Source organism: Mycetomoellerius zeteki, unplaced genomic scaffold, assembly GCF_001594055.1.
Source record: "Mycetomoellerius zeteki isolate Tzet28-1 unplaced genomic scaffold, Tzet1.0 scaffold210, whole genome shotgun sequence".
In the NCBI taxonomy this organism is placed as follows: domain Eukaryota; kingdom Metazoa; phylum Arthropoda; class Insecta; order Hymenoptera; family Formicidae; genus Mycetomoellerius; species Mycetomoellerius zeteki.
In genome coordinates, this window is record NW_017257066.1 from 241,142 (window position 1) to 263,584 (window position 22,443).

At 34.5% G+C, this 22,443-nt stretch overlaps 3 protein-coding genes across 3 annotated transcripts in view; 2 read left to right on the forward strand and 1 right to left on the reverse strand.

Annotated features, from left to right (window-relative positions):
• The first annotated feature begins 6,697 nt into the window (after positions 1–6,697).
• mRpS26 (mitochondrial ribosomal protein S26) lies at positions 6,698–8,179 on the forward strand. Its single transcript, XM_018447723.1, has 3 exons — positions 6,698–6,824; positions 7,242–7,493; positions 7,623–8,179. Exons 2-3 carry the CDS (start codon positions 7,261–7,263, stop codon positions 8,062–8,064), a joined length of 675 nt encoding a protein of 224 aa, XP_018303225.1. The 5' UTR covers positions 6,698–6,824; positions 7,242–7,260; the 3' UTR covers positions 8,065–8,179.
• A 1,038-nt stretch (positions 8,180–9,217) lies between these two features.
• The window catches only part of LOC108722545 (Kv channel-interacting protein 1), a 15,038-nt gene continuing 1,812 nt past the window's right edge, over positions 9,218–22,443 (forward strand). The window contains exons 1-2 of the mRNA XM_018447711.1: positions 9,218–9,380; positions 22,335–22,435. Of these exons, the coding sequence (XP_018303213.1) occupies positions 9,218–9,380; positions 22,335–22,435 (264 nt within the window). The remainder of the gene's footprint in view (positions 9,381–22,334; positions 22,436–22,443) is intronic.
• Positions 10,586–15,164, reverse strand: LOC108722568 (putative uncharacterized transmembrane protein DDB_G0290641). The gene is made up of 4 exons (XM_018447749.1): positions 15,078–15,164; positions 13,164–13,439; positions 11,860–13,015; positions 10,586–11,648 (listed from the first exon to the last, which is right to left on the reverse strand). The coding sequence occupies exons 1-4, from the start codon at positions 15,162–15,164 to the stop codon at positions 11,116–11,118; spliced, it is 2,052 nt and encodes a 683-aa protein (XP_018303251.1). The 3' UTR covers positions 10,586–11,115.

The window sequence follows — 22,443 nt, forward strand, 5'->3', positions numbered from 1 at the left end:
GAAATTTACAATTTAGAAATTCTAAGATCAGGAATACATACGAAGCTCGTTTGTTTATGTTAGAACAGAATGTATTATATAAAATTACTAATTAATGTTTATTTTCTACAAATAAGACTTTTTATAAAAAATTTGCTTGTATATACGAATACTTTTTGCACTCACTGTATATGTTATGTACTTCTTATATATGTTATGTTTATTATAATATTTTTACTATAGTCCTTCCATACTGAAAAAATTCAAGTTGTTTTATTTTAATGTTCTTTGTGATAACATAATGTTTATACTTCATGTCTCGAGAACTAAAATCATCCTAATTTTTAAAATTCAAACCTGCGTTTTTTATTGCATACATCTTGAATTTAAACGTATGGATACTTAATTCGTTTTATTTAATATGTAATCTGATAAAAATATACTTAGGAAAATTAATTAATAGGTCAAATTATATATTGAGAAAAGATTTTAATTAAAAGTTCAATTTTAGAGATCCGATAATGTTGCTGAGTTTCGATGAGAAAAAAAAGCATTGTCGTTCCCCTTTTTATTCTCCTCTTCGCTTTGGTAGTTTTTTTTACTGGTTTGAGAACCCCTGCTGTAGGATAAAATATGTGCCACGGCCTTGCACTACTACCAACGTACAAAAGTGAAAGAAACGTTATTTTTATTTACGAGATGTAATTTTTTACGGAGAGAGGCGACATGACGCGTCTCACCAAGAGAGGAGCAGAAGAAAATAGAACTACAGTCTTCTATTTTGCTAGGCGCACGATGGAGAAATTTTCTCGGTGACGCGCAGTCCGCTAAGCTCACAGTGATACCAGTTTCAGAACCATTACATAGTCACGACCCTGTTCTTTGAGATTAGCTTTGTAAGATAACTGAACTCTACTGTCTACATTTATTACTTACTGCAAATGTTAAGCTCAACATTTATATCGGACAAGAAGAGTCTTACTTTTTTGGATTCCTGGATTTGTGAACATGAGATAAAAGAACATATTAAATTACTTAATCAAAAAGCATAAAAACTAATACTAATTCAAATTGCAATTTGAACCAGCGTTGATTTTTATGCTTCTTGATTAAGTAATTTGATTTATTCTTAAAGCCATTTTATATTATATTAAAACTTTTTTAAATTCTCAAGAAGAGAATGAATGATAAATCTATATATAATTTTTAGTTTATTAATTGTAGAATTGGAAAGGGAAAACATCGATGTTGATTTCCAGCTTTCCGCTGAAATTTTGTAATTAGATCTGTGAATTCTGACATAAGCGTTCAAGAATCTAGGAATCTAGAGATATGAGACCCCAGGGATCTCAGAACCCAGGAATCTTGAAGTCTGAGGATCTAGAGATCCGAAGATATAAGAGTCCTAGGATATAAGAATTATCTTTATGCACATGTATACAGTAGGGAAATTTTCTCTAAAGACACAGTAATACATTTCTGCCAAGTAGCAAGCATAGATAGTTCGTAAGGATAACTCATGCATACATACAGTTATAATCTTTCGTAAGAATAAACTTTTTGTATTTAAATTCGCATTGAAGAAATATGATATCACACATTTTTTTGAGTTGTGAAAAGATCATACTTATAATTAGAAAATATATTTATCACAGTTTATATATAATATTATATAAGGAGAGAGAGAGAGAGAGAGAGAGAGAGAGAGAGAGAGAGAGAGAGAGAGAGAGAGAGAGAGAATGTAACGATTATATTGGCAGAAATTTTACAGTGGCGTTAGAATTATTTGTTTATTACGAATGGGTAACTTGTTTATTGTCTGTTTTACAGTTTATAACCAAAAACTATTTTATATATAGAAACCTTGAAGTTCTATAATGAGTATACTTGTTCATCTTTTTTATTTCTTCGTTTCGTGAAATAAAATCTTTTAATTTCTTAGTTATTATATTGATTATCATTATTATCATTATTGCGGTTATTGGAGGAGACAATGAATTGTGCAAAAAATAACATATTCAACTTAGAGCATAATAAATGCTTTAAACAATTTTAGAATCCAAGATCTAAAAACACAATTTATAAATTTAATTGTGAAGTGGAAAGATGTGAAAAAATTTAAGAATTTTTTAAAATATACATATTACGTGTAATATATTATTTATTTATTATATCTATATCACATATTGACGCTGAAAAAAAATTAAAGCGATAAATCGAATTTAATTTAATTTATATGTATGGATTTCTTTCTCCGATTATACGTCTCCACCAGTTAACCGCCGGATGTTATTACTATTACTACGTAGTACTTGTTGAATAATTATACTTACTGTTTACCAACTATTTTTTATTAAAATATAGTCGTACAAAATATTCTTACATATATAATATTTGATGATATAACATAGAGAGTGATTTACATATATAAGAATGAGAGAAAGAGAAGAAAAGAGAGTCGACCAAATTCAACGGTATGTATGTACAAGGTGCCCCAAAATGATCAGAAATATCTTTGTTCACCTTGTGCATATACCTGTGTATATTCCGTATACAGGGTGATCCGAAATTCGAGGAATCGGAATACAGGACATGATACTTTATGCTAAAACAAACAACTTTTTCCTTTAGCAAAATTACGTCCGACAAATAGTTTTTGCAGGAGAGCAAGTTGAAGTTATACAAGTAAACGCAAAAATTATTTATCAAATGTAATTTTACTACAGAAACAAGTTGTTCGTTTTAACACAAAAAACAACTTTTTCCTTTAGCAAAATTGCGTCCGATAGTAGTTTTTGCAGGAGAGCAGATTGAAGTTAACAAATAAGCGCAAAAATTATTTATTGGGCGCAATTTTGTTAAAGGAAAAAGTTGTTTGTTTTAGTATAAAGTATCATATCCTGTACTCCGATTCCTCGAATTTTGGATCATCCTGTATATACATATATATTTTATTCTAATTGATTACATATTTGTGAAAACAGAGAGAAATGTTTAAAACTTATTTACGATACACAATAGTATTTACCGATTCTCATTTCTTTGTTGCAATTCAGCCTTAATATTGTGGAGTGAATGAATGAATTTTCCACGAGAATTAAGATGAAGAGAGAGAAAGAGAGAAAAAGAGACGAGGATTGAACGTTACCGTTTAAACTAAGTTCGAGAAGAATTTGCATTCTGAATATATACATAGAAGTTGCTACATAGATGTCTGACGATTACCGTATTATGTTTCTTAATGATAAATCTCCTGACGGAAGTCTGCGTCAAGAAATTTATAAATGGAAAAATAATTCAGTAAACGCGGAACGCATCGATGTACACAATGCCTTCCTTTGATCGACCAATGAAATGTACACACAGCTCAAGTATATTGACAAGAGATTCTTGCTTACAAAGCCAAGCTAGAAACACATGTGCCATCATTTTCGTGCATATAAGGAGAGATATAAAACTTAGGACTTCTTACAAGACTGTATTTTTAACTCCAGACTAAGCATCCTTCGTGAATCTAATAAGAACCTAAAACTACCGCTGATCTAATTAAGAATTTAGATTCAATCGCGAAGCATAATATTTCGAGGTATCCATAGGTCTAAGAAGCCGAAAAGAAAGAGATTCAGACATTGACAGTTGTAAGGATTTTTAAAAATCCAGAAACGGCTCCGAGGCTCTAAGGATTTTAAGTAGGAATCTAGGAATTAAGTAAGCTGCTAAGGTTCTGCGAACCTGCAAATTCCGTGGTTCTACTTGATAAACCAAATTCTGCTCCCATTGTCTTAGTGTTTAGAAATTTCCTATAGTAGCGTAAAAAAATCAGAAAGAGAATGCAGCTCTTGAAACAAGCCATGAATTTTTTAACGCATGCATTAAAGTGAAAATCACGCGAGACGCGAATAAATAGATGAGAATCTCTAAAATTAGCAATTGGAGGGCTCATCGACATGCTAACTACGAGATTAATAGATTGTTTCTCGACAAAGAGGCTTAAGTACATATTAAAAATTGATCCCACAGCATGTTTCATTACAACTACTTATATATGGAATACTGCCACTGTCGAGTTCACGAATTTTGCGAATGTTGCCTTCAGACGAATGCAGTTTTGAAATGCAAGAGGATTTTGCAAAGTCTGGCCGCCAGAAGATCATGATTAAATTATTCTCGCGTTGAATTTCCTTCACTCGCTTTATCATTTATTATTTAGAGTTTAGCATGGTACTGCCCAGAGTTCTTCAACTTTGAAGTCTAATGCCCGTAGTCAGACCTTGCACTTAAGGCTTCCTTAAATATAAGGCCTGACTATGAATACGAGCATTTAACTACTGAAAGGCGAAAAACTGCAAGACGTTCGTTACAAATTCTCCTCCTTCGTCAAAAAGATCGCTGTGAGATCTTTTTTCTCCTTACTTGCGTTTCTTCAAAGCAAACGGCACAAACTGTTCTGCGTCTAAGCCAAAGAAACCCCCCCCCCCCTGAGATGCTGCAATTGTTACGAAATATTAAAAAATATACGACGAGATTCTTTGATTTCTTTTCGCGCTGGGCGTTCCGAAAGAGAAATCGAACAGAAAATTAAAAGGCTGCTTAGACAACACAAAGTCCAAAGTCAAGAGATAAGACATCTTAAAGACATCTTATGTCCCGATTTTAGACTTTGTGTTGTTTGAATGATTAAACGGAAAGTCTAATTAAAAAGTCGACGAAGATTTTTTTCTGGAAACTTGATAAACGATCGAGAAGAATAATAACAAACGCGCGAGTGTCTTTTCGGAGCGTCCTGCGTGCACAAGATGTAATTATTCTTGCGTTAATTATTATTTCCATTAATAGGATTCGTTAATTTTACGACACGCAGGTGGAATTTTATCGCGATCCCGTGCGATTTGTAATTTGGATCTGAATTTTCGCGAAATTCCAACTACGTTCGATCTGTGAATGGCATAAAGAGCGAGAAGGAAAAAAAAGAGAAAAGGAACGACATTATTATAGTATAGATACAAATTAATATCTGTGATTATCGTCGATGCAGATATATTTTAAGTAATTTCTACAGCGTTCGGGCACATTTGTAAAAAAGGAACGGAGGACAAGACAAAGGGAAAAAAAAGTAAAAAAAAAACAATTACAATTAATAATAACCATATATACGGCGATAATAATTTTAGAGCGATTGTTGAGATAAGATTTATTCGTGTTTGTGTTGGATGATATTGTCGTACCGCGTGATGACGAAGGTTAATTAATTACGCATTAATTGTAATTAGGATAATTAATATATAGTGTGAGCACGCTATTGCTGTTTCGAGGAAAGAGGAACATAAAAAAAAGAAAAAAAATAGAAGGAAAACACGAGGGAGCTCGAATGAATGTATTTCGCGGAATCTGATTTTGTTGTTGTACATTATAGATACATCGCATTATACACGATCATTTTCAATAAACATATTCTGTAAATGATTTCTCACTCTTTTTTGAACATGTTTCTACTGCATCCGACTTTATATTTCTCGAAGATTTACTTAAATTTCTCTAAAATATTATATTTTTTAAATATATCTCTGTTTATTTTTCAAGAATTTGAAAATTTTTGTGATATGATTAAGGCTTATAGTTTAAAGAAAAATTTAATATTTAAAAAATTCTTAAAAACGACTAAGGTTATTTTGGAAGATATAATTTCTTCAAAAAATCTGTATACAGGGTGTTTCCAAATTAAATCGCAAAACTTCGGGAGCGTGTAGAGGAGTAAAAAACTAAGAAAAAAAGTCCTATAGACATATGCTCGTTTTTGCTCCGTTTCAGAGAAATCGAAAAAAAATGTTTATATTTCTTGCCATATCTAGCACCGACATATTTGATTACATTTTCCACTTTCTGTTATGAATTTGTCAGTCGCTCTTTGAAAGCCTTTAATAGTAGATGAATTTTGTCTTTTGCAATATGCCGCGTACGTATTCTAATAGTGAATATGCTGATATGGTTTTTGTATACGGTTTCTGCAACGGTAATGCTTTAAAGGCCTGGCTGCTACAAGAGCCGTGTTTGACAGATGCAATGCTTGTATTGCTGCAAGAGGTGCACATTTCGAACAAAATCTTCATTAAAAAGTTTATAAATAAAATAATTAAAATAATAAATTAAATATATTTTTTTCTTTTTTCGTGATTTCCTGCGAAACAAAGCAAAAAGGAGCATATGTCTATAGGACTTTTTTTCTTAGTTTTTTACTCCTCTACACGCTCCCGAAGTTTTGCCATTTAATTTGGAAACACCCTGTATATACAGCCACTATAAACTATAAAGTGCCTTTGATTGTAAAACTAAAATGAACTTTTGTTTCAAATATTTCTTCCTATATCTTTTATCATTTTATTACGACAATATTATTTGTAGTTTCATCAACTTTATTTTATCTAATAAAAGTCGATAAAAGTCACAAACAAATAGATTTTTTTTCTCAAAAGAAATGTTTCATCTTCTTAATGTACGTAAGAATATTTATTTAAAAAAGTAGATATCTTTTATTTTGATTATATATTTATATACGACACATTTTGTACAATAAAGTTCATAAAATTTCAAGAAGATACTTACGTTCTCTTTGTTATAAGTTATTACAGCTACGATAATTAGAATATTTGAGTATTTAAATGCAAAAGCGCAATTTCAGATGCGCAAGCGCAGCGAATCGCCGTGCTTGGGGGGAGGCACAAAAAAGAGAAATAACCTCACTTTTGAGAAATTGGAGGAAATTATTGGAGTAACATAACCAAAGCCTGCCAAAATTGGAGCGGCGAAGTGACGAAAGATTTGTGTTGTTACTTCGAAAACGTATTTTGGTATTTGTCATTTAATTATTTTCAATATTTATTGATTATTATAATATTATATTTACATTATATATTAAGTTATTACAAGACTGTTAATATTTGGTATCTTCTATATATTTCGTCAATTTTGGTTTATTTAAAGGATGTTCGTTGCAATATAATGTCAATTATATGTTTACTCTCCTTATTTAATTTATTTTGATCTCTTTATTACCTCTTTATTACGTACCCAGACATCATGTCCAAACTACAGATATAAGATGTCTTGGAAGTGTCTTACATTCATATTTTGGATGTAAAGTTGTCTGAGTATATATAACAGACTGATTTAAATGTATGAACAAATGATACGATAGTATTGTAGTGACAAGCATGAATATTACAAGCTGATAATAATACAATTTTCATGACAATAAGTTTTTATAGTTTTAGAACAATACAGACCATGAGGATAATAAACATTAATGCATTAACAATGGGTACTACAGGACTCTGTGAGACTTTTATTCCAAATTCTGTCTACACACAGTGCATACGTTGGAAAAGAAAACCAATTTGGCTGCCTACAGCAAAATCTAAAGTGTTTCGAGTACCAAAAAAACCTGTCATACCTATGGAAGATTACGTGGAGCTCAAGCGTTTATATAATAATTATAGGACATATATGACATCATTTAAGTACGTATAATTCTATAAATCTGACTTTTGATAATGATGATTAATAAAATAAATACGATTAATACAACCTAGAATATTCTAGCTACTGATTATTCTTAACTTCAAAAATTAACCAATTATTTATTGCAGCGCATATATAAGGCAAATTGCAAAAGAAAATAAGACGCAAGTTAATGAGACAGTAGTTAACGAGCTGACCGAAGAGGACTTTAAAGCATGCAACGCTATAAATGATGAGTGGAATGCAAAAATAGCAAAGATACGAGAGATCAGGCTGGCAGAAATGAGGGAGAAACGCAAAAATATCATTCTGCAGAGTATTTTAAAACAAGAGCAGAAACAAGAGAAACGGAAAATTAGGATCAATGAATTGGTTAAAAAGGTTAAGGAAGAATCTATCACGTTCATCACTGCGGAGAATGTGGATGCTGCGATCGAGGAGTGTTTGACAAATATCGTTAACCATAATCGTGCATTGGATGTGGAAGGGAATTGGCACGAAGGAAAGTATCCCCCGATCCCACTTGTCGAAGAGACACAGGAACCAGCGGCTATTGAGCAACAAAACTAAATTTGAAAATTTCATATCCATACTACTCGGGAAAGTAAAGCGAAATTTAATGGACCTGTACTGTTTTGAAGTGTTCTAGATTCTCGCTGGAATAATGATGATAATCATGATAAATACGAGCTATTATAATATAGATTGTAATAAATATAAAATAGATACTTCAATATTATTCCTTACTATACATAATTAATATTCCTAGAAAAAATTAAGCGATTGATAAGAGCTTAGATATAAATATATCAATTAAAAAACTCATATATATATATATATAACCATCAATTAAATAATATATATATATATACATATATATATAGTGAAATTAAAAAATTATGACAGAAGTTTCATTGCATAAAGTTATGCAAAATAATAATGCACAATTAATTAAGGTACCGGTTAGTTAGTCAAACTTTGCGTCCTTACAGAAAGCTTACGGAAAAAGTGTTTGAAGCCTGTATAATTAGCACAGTGCGCTACAAAGCAGCTCATTAAAATCGCGCGACTTGAATGCAACCAGGTTGTATGATACATGTACATACATACAAGCGACTGCCCGCTACTGCTATTTACCTGCTTCCCTTTAACGCACTTCAAGCAGTCTTTCGCGGACAACGCGCCGACTCGCACCACTGATTTTGCCCTCTCGATTCTCGAGGCGAAACGAAACGGAGAAAATATTCGTAAACGAAAGGAGATTCGTTCAAATTCTAAATTAGTTTATAAACAAAATCACGATAAAAATAGCTGTTGAAATTGACGAGAAAGTCGCGGTGCTTCATGCGATAATTAGGTGAATGAAACGTGATTATCGGAAACGGCATTTATATTGGAAAGTTACGCAAAGTACCATGAAGTTATAAGATCTCGATATTATAAATGCAAAGTTATTTTGCAAAATTATAAAATTAATCAACAAGACTTCCGTGCAGTAAAATCACTAGTTTCTGAAATTTTTTTTAGTTAATGGCTAACTCAAAAATTTTTCTAAACAAAGTTATTTACATTTTGTTTATAAACTTTTTGTTCAGATTAAAGTTTGTGTGTAAAGGCGAGTTTTTTCATCATAAAATACAATCGATCGAAAAATTTATTGTTCTCCAAAAGATTTCAAAGGATCGACAGGATTTAATTATTACAAATTGGCATATCAACAAAAATGTACAGTGTACATGTGACACCAGGAAGATCCACGGAGCGAAAGAAGAACTCAGCCAACATGGATAATGAAATCAGAACGTATGGAAGACGAAGGAAGGAATCGATTTCTGTGAAGCTGATAAACTACATCCGTTCGCAGTTTCAGTCGGATGCTATGTCGGGTGAGTCGGAAAAAGTTTAGCGTTCTAAAGAATCTGAAGCATACCATATATTATTAAATTTTGATTATAGTTGCTAGATTTTGCAGAGTTCAATGTTTTTATGATTTTACGATTACCAAATGCACATGTAAATTAGACGTGTGTATAAGTTTTTTTTGATGCATGAACTTTATTTATTTATTATATATTAATATACAACATCCTGCAGCTCAACTGCGTAATCTAACTAAAAGTACATAAAAAACTTTCATTTATTGATTTTTATCTATATAATTTCTTATTTGTATTTATTTTCTATATAATATATAGGAGACACAATATATGAGCAACACAATATATTACGTAGAATATTTTATAGTATGAGCATAACTTTAGAAATGAATTTAGAACACAAAAATAACAAAAATTTCGTAAAACGTAAATATTAGTTCTATTTGACATTATTTCTGAGTTGCAAACATTTTCGCGTTAATTAATTAAGGATTTACTGCAACAGTGGGCTAATTCATACTTTTTAAAAACGGAGTAAATAAACTGTAAATTAAGGTGATATTGATATTTTTCCCATCACTTTAACTTTAGAGTTTAGTTACTCCTTTTTTAAAAATGTAGGTCAGCCTACTGTAGCAGCAAGTCCTTAAATTCTCGTTACAAACTGAGCTAGAATAGCGTCTTTATGCCTAGTGCAGACTGAACGCAGTAAACGTCAAGCAGCGGAGCAGCAACCAACCAGCAAGGCGATATTTTTTACGCCACTGTAAATATCACCTCACTGATTGGTTGCTGCTCCGCCGCTTGGTGCTTGCTGCATCCAGTCTGAATTAGGCGTACCTTCGCGTGTTACTGATTAATTATTAAGACAGAAATGTGTAAAGACGCTAAGATAGTTGAATTTGTAACAAGAATTAATGAAACACAAAAATGTCTGTTACTCGGAAATCAAATCAAATAGAAGAAATGTTTACACTAACTTTTTGTATTATTTTTGTATTCTGAATTCATTTCTGAAGTTATGCTTATATGTTATGAAACATTCGTATATATGTACATATAAATCCTATATATAATATAAAATCCTAATAATCTTTTCCTGCTAACACATGAAAAAAACATAAAATCTCACATCGCACAGTATTACAATCTCACGTAAATAATAGTCCACAAAAGTACTTAATTAATATAAGTATCTTATCATTTTATCTCCGATCCACGATATATATTTGCCTTTCCAAGATATTGAGTCCTGAAGCTTCTGCGTTTTAAAATAGAACTTTCAATGATCTGCGGTAGAAGCGTTGTACGTTCAAACATAGATCCGTCCATCTATCTTTCAAGGTAATATCGATTATTCAACTTCCATTTTTGTTTGCTATTACTTTTTGTTCGAATATCGCTTTCGTTCCAGTTACAAATCGGAGAAATAATTACGCGTGTCACTCGTCGATGATGCGAAAACGGAAGAGTACGTTGTTGCATCTCGCGGCAATTGCACAAAATAATTACTGAGGCATCAATTACGCGGTACACAATGACGGATAGGCTTCGGTTGTTCCAGTTCCAAGCTGGAACACTAACAAAATTCTTTCGTGACTTAAAAACGGAAAGAAAATAGTTGTTCTGGAGAAACGTCCCTTCATCGTCACTCTGCGGTTCGGGGAACGCTATCTATCATCTTAAAAATCATGATTTTATTCTAGTTATTTGTTTACTATAAACCATAAATCGCGCGCAAATTTTAAGTCTTTGCTATATCCGGCGCGTCCGGGATATCGTCGATTCGATCAGCATTATAAAAGAGCGAGTCTGAAACCTGGATGTTCATGTCGTCAGCAATGGATGGCGGCTCGTACTGATTCATCCACACATCATTGATGGGAGCGTTGTTGGCGATCTCTCTCAGATCATCGTTGTTAGTGATGATGGTTGCATGTGTCGACATTGGTTGCTCGAGGACATCGGTTGGATTGTTGGGCACATTCGTCATTCGCATACCTTGCGATGTGTCGTTATATAACATCCAGTATGGCGAAAAAGAATGTTGTCGCTGTTCGGCGGTGTATCTTCGTTGAATCGAGCAGCCGTTAATTGCCAGACTAGATCGCTGTGAGACGATTGGAGCCACGTAGCAATAGACGCAGGATGTTTGACTTAATTTGGAGTAATCTACTTCCTTGGATAGATGATAATTCAGAATATTCTCCAAATTGTTGTTGGAGAATCCGTGATTGGACTCGGAAGTCCACTTTGGCCAGAACGCTTCCACTGTTCCTGAATGATGAAATATCGCTTAATTAAAACGTCAAAAAAAGAAAATCTGTTCTTCGGAAAAAAAAAACAATTGATATTATTAAGAAATGTGTATACATGATTTTTTTATATAAAAAATACATATAGTTTATATATCTTATTTTTACATTATATATATGTTTGTTTTAGATTATTTATTTATATCAATAAAAAAAGGAAAATAAACGCGCACCATTTGCCGGTCTCTGCAAATTCCCCGTACTAGTTTCTTGATTAATATTATGTTCTAATCCTGCCACAAGATTGCTTTGCGGTTGCTCGAGTCTTTCATTGAATAGATTGTTTGTTTCCTGAGTAAAACGAGGATGAATGTACTGATACTGTTGATCATTCGCATAGACATTTTGCTGCACATTATTCTGTCCGAAGGTATCAACGTTGCGAAAATATCCCGTGTCCACCTCCCCGCTGTGTCTGCCAAAATTTTGCAAATAATAAATATCGGAGGGATCATTGGCCATTATGTCTGTGCCGGTGGTGTAGTTGGTGTCTTGCGTATCGAAGTTGAAGAAGTTTTGGCCGTTGTTGCAGGAGGTATCCGTTTGATACTGATAAGTCACATTGTTGTCCGTGTTTGCGGTAGCTACAGTGGGATCCGTATTGTTGTAATAGATCGCGTGAAACACGCGAGAGTTAGAGGACTGCAGATCACCGTCGGGCACTTCCACGCTAGTGATTGTCCAATTCTGGTAAGAATTGGGCCGATTATCTACGTCACTAGGAAACCTGTATTGATTGTCACTGGTTAGTACACTCGAAACTTGCTGAGGAATCAAGTTTGCTTCGTTTAGCAAGAACTCGCCCCTAGAATTCTTCAGCAAGTTATAGTATTCATTGGTATTTGTGTCCATCTGATCCTCGTTCTCGTTACTCTCTGACTCGGCGGTTAGAGTATCGGAATTATCTAGTAAATTGCTAGCCCAGAAGAGAGAGCTAGCAATCTCACCTAGATTGGCGCCTACTGGTGCCTGTAGCATTCTCTTCAACAAAAACGAACCCTGGGAGCCTCCCTCAGGTTCCTTCAGCACTTGGTAACTCGATCTGTCAGTCGACGAGATCGCAAGAGGATCCGTGTCGTTGATCAGATTCACTTTCGGATAGCTCGGTTCAACAAGAGGAATCGTTTGAAGATTGGGCGACATCGGCGTTGTCCGTAGATCTACGATATTCAGATCTTCCACCTGATTATTGTTGTTGTCACATGCTTGGAACTCCCGTTGAATCCTCTTGAGTAGGAACTGCTTAAACTCCTCGTAGTGCGGGATCTTGGTATCATCCTCCTTACTCACTATTTCCTCCTCGGCACCGATCTGCAAAAATGGAAAGCACTTTGTCCGAAGTCAATCATTGCCGCTTGTTTGCTGCATCACGAAATCGAATGAAATATAAAATGGCAGAAATGAAAGAAAAAACGAGAATGCAATTTGATGGTATGCCATATTGCAACCAACTATGAAAATTTATAATATAACTTACCCACTGATAAGGCGATTGTTGCTGTGGTTGCTGCTGTTGCTGCTGCTGCTGCTGTTGTTGTTGTTGTTGTTGTTGTTGTTGTTGTTGACAATAATAGTCGTCATCAGCCATTATATAGTCGGGACTATGCAATGGCGTCGATGTTATCCCGAGCTTCGAGTCCTTTGACTTCCTCGTTTTCCTCTTGCGATTCTTCCTCAGCTCTTGTAACAATCGGCAGAACTCGGCATCATTTCCGCTTCTAGCGGCTTGCAGAACTTTGACCAGCACTTTCTTCTGTAATTCAAGATCGTGAGAGGAGAGAGTGAGACAATGGAATCGAACATTTGCGACAATTAACTAAATTAAAAGAAATGGAAAAAGAATCGAATCAGTGTGCTCCTCGCCCTGATAAAGTGAATGTATCACATGACACGGTAAACCCTTAATTAGCACCTCTAAAGAATCTTTTTACGTGAAAACATTCTAAAACTGAGGCTTTAAAAGTCAAAATTTTGTGGATATTGATATTCTTAATTAAAGTATACGTAATTTTTACATTATTTTATATCGTTTATTTATGATTTAAAGAAAAACGTAGAAACTCTAAATTGAAAAATGAAAACTTCTTACTGAAAAAGTTGAAATTCTAATAAATGAGACATTGGAAACATCAAAATTGAGAATTGATAAACATTTTGACAGAACTTAAATAACTTTTGCAAACGATTACTAATGCTATAAAAATTACACCATAAAGATTACAGTTAATGATTAATATAGCCATACTATGGCTCGATTAATTTTGGACTAACAATATCTCTATCTACTTAAAGAAAATAAATAAGGACGATCGATGAAATTAACAAATGCGTACGAATACATACTAAAAATAAAATGATTAGGGTTTATCCAGACAAATTTGCACAATCGCATGAACATATGTATAAAGAAAACTATCCAACCGTATTTTACATGCATCCTTATGAGAGAAATGCGATTGGATAATTTTCTTTATGCGATTATACAAGTTTGTCTGAATAGAACCTTATACAATTAGCTTCAGCTGCACTTTGCTACACTCTGCATTTGGAACAAAGAGTGCATTGCGTTTCTCATATAATACGCATGACGTATCATTTATCTTTTGTTCACCAAACGTTAAATAGGGCTAAATGATCTATTACGCGCATCACGCGTGAAACAATGCCCAAAATGAAGCGCATAAGCGTAGAGTGCAGACCTTAGGGGAAAGAAGGTAATGGGGCGTAGGGGAAGTCCCGTCCGCGAGAAACTGACAAGAATGATGGAAGTTACGTAGAAAATTTTACGTAATTCTTGGTTAGGATCTCGCGTACCTCTCCGGATCGTGAGGCAGCGTTATATGAACGAGAGGAAGCGGCTCGTTCTTGCCAGTCGCGAGAGATTGTCCTGCGATGGTCATTCATGTCCACTCGGGTCGCGGGAAGCGAAGTGGAAATCAGTGGAAACGGCGTTCGAACGGGCCGGATATATCCGTCCGTTATTACCACAACCCTTCATGCGACACGATGACAATGATAATTTGGACGTTACAGCAACTTCAGGTGATCGCGTCTTGGTTAGGAATTTCCAGATCGCACCGATCGCACGTTCAACCTGGATCCTGTCTTCGATCGGATCGAGAGAAATCCGGCTGACTGCCGATTTTAACGCGCCACGCTCGACTCCCTTGGCTCAAAAACTCAAGAGCTCACAGGGGATGCGCCGGAGCCACTTGAATCGCAACCGTCGATCGATCGGGGCGCGATCTTCGATGGGAGTTCGAATAAATTTGTTCTTCGTAACAGAAACCGGTGACGAGAATGGATTAGATTAAATCAGACGGAGAGAGAAAACGGTCGTTGGGACGTTTTCGTCGCGATGATGATGTCGGCGACGATGGTGACAACTCACCTTGATGTTACCCGGTACGCGATACCTCAGGGCCAGGGCCTGCAACTCCTTGTAGGACAGCTGCGTGATATCACTGCCGACGTTCATGCTGCTGCTGCTGTATCTGTATGGCGGAATTTCGTCTGCTCCGTCGCTCGCCCGATCCGATTTTCGAATTCGAGCCGACTGACTTTTAGCGCGAAACGCCATAAAGTCTCGTTCTCAGCGGGACGCGCAATTAGAATTATCGAATATCGAATACAATCGTAAAGAAGGAGAGGGACAATGCCGGTAATGCCGAAGCCAATCCGAAAACGCGGTACTTATCGATTGATCCCAATCGCGAGATCGAGATTCAGAGTGCAATTTGAAGAATTTAAGTACTATTTGTTTCTGTCAGTCTATCTTCATTTATTATAAGTAAAACGAAGATAGAATGACGCAAATAGCGTTTCTCCGAACGCACCTTTAGTCGCTCGTGAAAAGTTGACACGCCAATCCCAATCGCGATCTAATAACAAGAAACGACGTAGACTGATTTTAATTATAAGCGACGATCGCCGTACTTGGGCACGTTCTCTTTTGCTGCCTATATCCGCAATCTTCACTGCTCTGCAGAGATGTGATGATGGTACGTATACATGTCTCAATATCGCGATACACATGTAACGTTTGATTTATTTATTCGATCTAAGGCCCGGTTTCACAACTCACGGTTAACTCTTAACCGAGGTTCAACTTGTTTCTCATCTCTTTCCAATTCTAAAATTAGTAAGAGTTAATCATGAGTTGTGGAACTGGGCCTAAACCTCGCAATGGAGTCACATAGAACGTGATAGTGACTGGATGCTTTCCAGCAATAAGAGACAGAAATGAAACGGAAAAGATGAAATAACTCAGTATAATACAGTGAGTTATTTCACGTTTATTTAACATTACAATTAACAAAGTTGTAATTCACTTTGTTATACTGGATGCTTTCCAGCAAGAGATACAGGCTGTGTTCCAAAATTCACTGCTAGCGCTAAAAATCTACAGTTTACGTCACGTATACTATACATTTCTAGCACTGCCAGTGAATTTTGGAACACAGCCACAGATGACACAGTGCAATACTGTAAATTACATCCTTAATTGTTTGCAATGTTAAACAGAGATAAAGACGCTTCACTGTGTCATCTGTGTCTCTTGCTGAAAAGCATCCAAAGTCTTTGAAACCTGATCTACAATGTATTCTTTGCTTCCTGTTTCTAGTTTGTTTATCTCTTGCCTTTTTCTCTCATTGCCACTGTTTTATCAACAATTGTGTTTGTTGTTACGTGTTTCTTCATCAATTTTATCTTGGACAACAGAAAATGAAGAAACTGGATAAAGAGGTAAAAAGACAAGAAGTAAAACGTGGTGGAAAATAAGAAACAGGAAACAATTAAGAGCATATTGTAGATTATATGTAATTCATTGTATGTATATTATATTGATCTGTATCTTTTGCTGCGAAATATTCATTATTAGATGCAAAAAAGGAGTTCTAATCCTTGACCAATAGGTTGCATTTATTTTGCTTAATTAATTTGCAATATCAAAACGTGCTGAATGAAATAATTAAACAAGATTTTTCCGGTTTTGCTTTTAGGACATTTAATATTTTAAATGAAATTACAGGAATCGTACTAGAGAAAAAAAAAAACAGGAGAGAAAGTAATCCTCAAAACATAATGTAACAATTAAAGCAACATGTATCTGATGAATTGCGTCGCAGGTGGACTGGAATATATTCTCGCGTGTGCTACTTTTGCGTATCAACTTGCGAGTTTGTTTACGCGGAAAGAAGTTCGTCGAGAACTCGTAAAAAATTTACAGGAGACCAAGATTCAGACGTATGTATGCAAAAGTTTGTGCAAGTTCAAAGTAAGAGGAAGGAGTTAAAGAAAGAAGCGTCAAAACAGTAAATATTAGATGGAACTCCATTAATTTGATTTTTTTAATTAAAAGATTTAGACATACTCTTAAGTTTTCTCTAATTGGAAGAATTAATAATGTAATCGATGTAAAGAAACATTAAAAATGATCTTCAGATACTTACATGGGTGTATCCAAGACTTTTTCAGGGGAAAGTTATCAATTCTGTCATATAAATAATTTTTTGTGTTAATCAACTGCTCTTTTTTGGATTTTTAGAACATAAATTGTCTTCTCATTCCTGATTTTGAATGAGAAAAATATTAGATTTTGTAAATCATAATTTATTTTTTTCTGAAGAAAATATAGACAGAATGGTTATTAAAAACAAAATGTATACTTGAGAATTGATTGCTCAATGGCTGCATTCAGAAGAAAAAATAACTTTACCATTGTTGTAAGATTCTTTAATATAATTAGTTTATACTTTTAGATTCGTGAAGAATTAAGGGCAAAAATCATTATTTTAAAGAATTTTACAACAATTGCAAAGCTATTTTTAATGACTGCTAAACATAGCTATTAATATCTCAGCGCATATTCTATTTTTCGACTTAATAATCTTGCAAAATTTTTTTTATGTACATCAAACAGTATCAAAGTTCTAACTAACGCAAGTTCCAGAAATTATTTATATAGTTGTAACAGAGAGAAAAGAATATTTTATGTAACAAAAATTCTTCAGAGTCAAAAGTAAAGTTATATTTTTTATAAATTAAAAATAAAAAAAAGAATAAAAAGTTTTGGTTGGAAGTTTGAATCATCTCCTTCCCACTGGATACGCCTATGGGTACTTGTTACAAATCTTTTATTTGCAATTTTATAATTGCAGCTTCCAAGTGCCTCGATTACAACTTTCAAGCGATATCGACATTCTCGACGCTTTGACGTAAATAAGTATAAGAACGCTATAAATTAATTAACCGTTCACTATTTTTGCAAAATCTAATGGGGAATTGATCCACTTTAGCTCGTCGATTTACCTTCATACAGAATCGATATGTGACTATTTGAATAGAAAGCGAATGGTCACATGCATTTAAGTATTTCCTACGAGTTTTGAGTAAAATATTGGACTTTTTGAAAGAATTGTTAAAATGAGTATACATTATTACTATTAAGAAGCTGAAATTTATTGGAATAATAGAAACTTTTGTTATTATTTGCATTTAGTACAATAGGCCTGTTCTTTTTAGAGCTGAACTTCTTACGCGGTTTTTTCTCTTTTTTTTTTCAAACGATATAGATTTAGCTTAAAAGAATGGCCTATAAATGTTTCAGTTGCGCTTGATAACTTAATAACTCTATCAGTCGAATACGTTATTATTTTTTGACAATTACGTCGTTCATAGAACATTAACGGACAAATTATTTTTAAATTGAAACAGCTAGCAATTAAAGTGGTCCGATTTGTCAGCTACGTCTCACGAGATGACGTTTCACGAGCGGATTCAATAATAGAATTGTATTATTGGAAAGATATGTTCATGAGTCGAAATTTAAGTGAAGCAGCTGGTAAGAGACGTGCTGTCAATTCTGTTTCGTGATACAGTACTATGTTTATCATTTCTTAAGAGCTTCGGGGCTTTCGAGGCCTTCGAGATAACTTTTCGAAGATTCTATAAAACTTTATTTTTTAAACTTTTAATTTTTATTTAGAACTTAAAGGTTTCCAACGATCGATTAGCTTACTGTAGTTTTATTTATTTTTTTATTTTTTTACTTTTCTTTCTAAATTCTAATTGATAAGAAATACAAATTTAATTAAAATTGTTAATTTTTAGCTAGATAGACTTAATTCTTCCAATTATAAAAGAAGCTGGAACATTTAAATTTAAATTCTTTTTAATCAAATTAGAATTCATTCTATTTGTGATAAGCATTAGAAAGTTTATTTTTATACTTTTTGTTTAATATCTAACACTTAACTCTTAATCATTCAGAAAAAATTAAAAAAATTTTATTTCCCTGGATATAAATCTTTCCAGACATTTGGGGAAGACTTTTTAAGAATGTTCGACTTTTCAGTGACAGTTTATTCGAAGTAGCGATTTGAAACTTTTTGTCTAAGGTTCTCGCTAAGCTGTTTCTACCACCGGCTGTCGAAGATCGTCGCACTTGCGCGTTAAAAGCGACGTGTGGCATGTTTTCCCACGGACCCCCCGCGGTGGTTCAGTGTGGCACCATCGGCGCAGTGTAACGTCATCCGCAGCCACCGTCCAGCATCGCGAAGGACGGACAGCAGCCGCAGCAGCCAGAGCGACGTATCTCGTGTGCAGCATCCGCAATTGCGGTCCAGCTTTTCGCTGTATCTCTTGCTCTCTCTTTCTCTCTTTTTCTCATACCGCTCCGCTGCGCGTGCGGAGCTCCTCGTTCGGAGCGTGTCTCGGGATGCGTCACGTCGATTAGTGGTGGTGAATCGAGTAATCCCGATAATCTCGTCCCGCCGCCGATATATCAGGGGCAGGCCGAGCAAGAAGTCTGCGCTCTTGCTGGCCGATGAAGGCGCGTAAGAACCGCGACAAACGTAAGTCCGGAAGGCGAGAACGACCGTAAAGCGAAAGAAAGAAAGAAAAAAAGGCTGCTCCGCGATCGAGCTCTTCCTCCTGCTTCCTCGCCCCGTGTCCGTGCGACACCGTTCAATATATGTGCCACTGCCGTTGATACTTGGAACAGCCGGGGGGTGATAACTGCCGAATGCAGGACCAAGGTGCGATGATCAGCGCTCGGGTCCTCTCTTCTCTTCTCTCACACCTTTCCCACCTCTGTGGAAATCGCCTGATTATCTATTTGTCTATCTGCCTTGTCCGTTTGTATTTAGTAATCCTGTTGCTCTATGAATGGTAGTTCTTGTGTAGGTCGGAGTCTAACCCCCTGTCGCACCACCAGGACTGTTAATGTGTCAAAGGTCATATCTGTGTCGGCCTCGAGCCTTGGTTCGAGCTTTTGGATATATCTTGGGAGATGATATTTTTGGATAATACCCTTTCTTTGATTTTCCAGGTCTCGCTTATCGATTCTCCGATTCTTTTGGTCTCGTTTAAATACCCGTCTTTTGATATTTACGAAACCTTCCTTCTTCATCTTACTCGATTCAATTGTGCACCTGTTTCTCTACGATGTTGCACTTTAAGATTTCAGAATTAAAACTTTCGAATTTTTAAATCTTCACCTTTTATTAAGTCTTTTAAGGATTTTATGTAATTCTTGGACCTCTGAATTCTTATAGCTTTTTCGAGGTTCTTGGATCCTCATTTTCTAATCTCTCTAATTAACTGTCTATTTTGATACAATATTTTCTATAAACGTAAAACTTTTTTTTACATCTAAATTTTAGCTTTTATTTTTTAATTATAGAGTCTAGAATTTTTTTAAGGATTAAATTCTTTTTTTTTTTTAATCTTATAGAATCCTCTAGATTTATACATATATATTTATAGATTCCTAAATTTTCTTATATTTTCTTACAATGTAATATTTCCTAGTAAAAAGCAAAATTCGTTCTAGCACCTTATATGAAGCAAATTAGTCTGAAGAAATTAAAAAGAAAGCTTTTTCCGTAATTTTTTTATTTAACTATATTTACATAAATAATTATATACATAATGCTACTTGATTAACCTCCCCCCCCTTCATGAATAAAAAAATTCTGCGTTGCGAAGAATTTATCTTGAAGGTCCCTCCGCATTTCTTGACAAATACTCACGTAATATTCACATAAGGAGGGGGTGGTCAGGAAGTAAGGGGTAGGAGCTGCATCGTTACTATGGCAACCCCGGATACCCGGGACCAGAGCTAATAGTCGCAGCATGCGTAGGGAATGGACAAAACGTCGCAATTCTTTAGAAAGTGATCTTTGACATGTTATCATCAGTAAATTGTAGACGATATAAATTTGCAATGAAAATTTTTACGTACATCCCTGATTCTTGCTTAAATTTGATTATTCAGATTATTAGACTACCCCTATATATTTACACATTTTTTTAATTCTCAAATCTTTAAACTCTTAAATATTTAGATCTCAAAATTTTACAGCCCTTAAATGTGTTTGTAAACACTTGAATGCTCAGACTTTTCAATCCCTGCATCTTTAGACCTCTTTTGAATCTTTAGATTATCTTTTGCTCTTAGATCTTTAGATTCTTCCTTGTATTATATTGTATTAAATTATCATCGATTGCTTAAATAATGAGTAGCTCTCTTTAGAATTATATTAAGCACTTTCTAATAGCGAATTTCTATCAATGTTTGATTAACTAGTAATATATAGTATTCAATTCCTATAGTTAATTGACTCGTTAATAAATACTATGTTAATAAAAATATTTTTAAAAATTAGAAATTATGTTTATTTTACAGTTTGTATTTCTGTTTACAAGAAACTGTTGAATCATTTCCTTTTATAAAATATTATATATAAATATAAAATACATCTTTTCTCTCTCAAAGCAATTGAAGAAACAAGCATATACAATTAATTGCATTTACCACAAGAAGTATCTTTGATCGAATCTTTCTATGGAACAAAACAATCACTCAGCACAGTAGAATCCATGGTTATCCTTTCACTCTCAGAATATGAAAAATGTATTCTCGCAATATCTTCTTCGAGCTCTTTTTCGATCTCCCTCAATTATCTTCTTGAATGATTTGCACTATAGAGACAAATACGCTCGTTAAAAATAATTACTAATTAATGAATTGTTAAAAATTAATTGATGTTTTAATTAAAAAATCAATAAAAATTAAAAAGAATATTATATATGTATATGTATACATATATATATATTTATGAAAATATATATATAACTAATCTTTTATTTAGATTTTTTAAAATTTGGATTCTATTTTACAAGACATTTAACTTACTTTGATATAAAATACATATGTAGTTTATAAATTCGTAATTATGAAAAACCGAGCGACCTTGTGTAGCGCAAATTATCCATATTTCTTCACCCCTGTTGTCTCTCGCCTCTCACGACTTCTCCGCTTGCAAGTCTCTACGCACTGTGTAGGTCCCTTCTAGAGTAGAGTATATTCCTTCTTCAGGGATCTACAGTCACGATGATTCCCTCAAAAGTAGAAAAAAGTAAGGCAAAAAAGAACCCTTTCATATCTATCTTTTTCAAGTAGAAAAAAATTGATCTGTGGAGACCTCCCTTCTCAATAATCACGGGCGACGGGAGATTGCCAGAACTCTTCGAGCGAAGGTTTTCACTCTCCCGCGCTCTACGACAAGAGGAGGGAGGCGCGAGAGGGAGCATCTCGAAGGCGCGACGCAGTCTTAGGAGTGAAGGGCTTGCGAACTTGCAGAAGGAGAGCTTGAAGGACTCGGGGGCGTTTTAGGGAGCTCCGGAGGCGCCGCGCTCGCTCTTAGCGGCCGACACAAGCCGGAGGAGCTTGCCACCCTCGCGGCCACCAC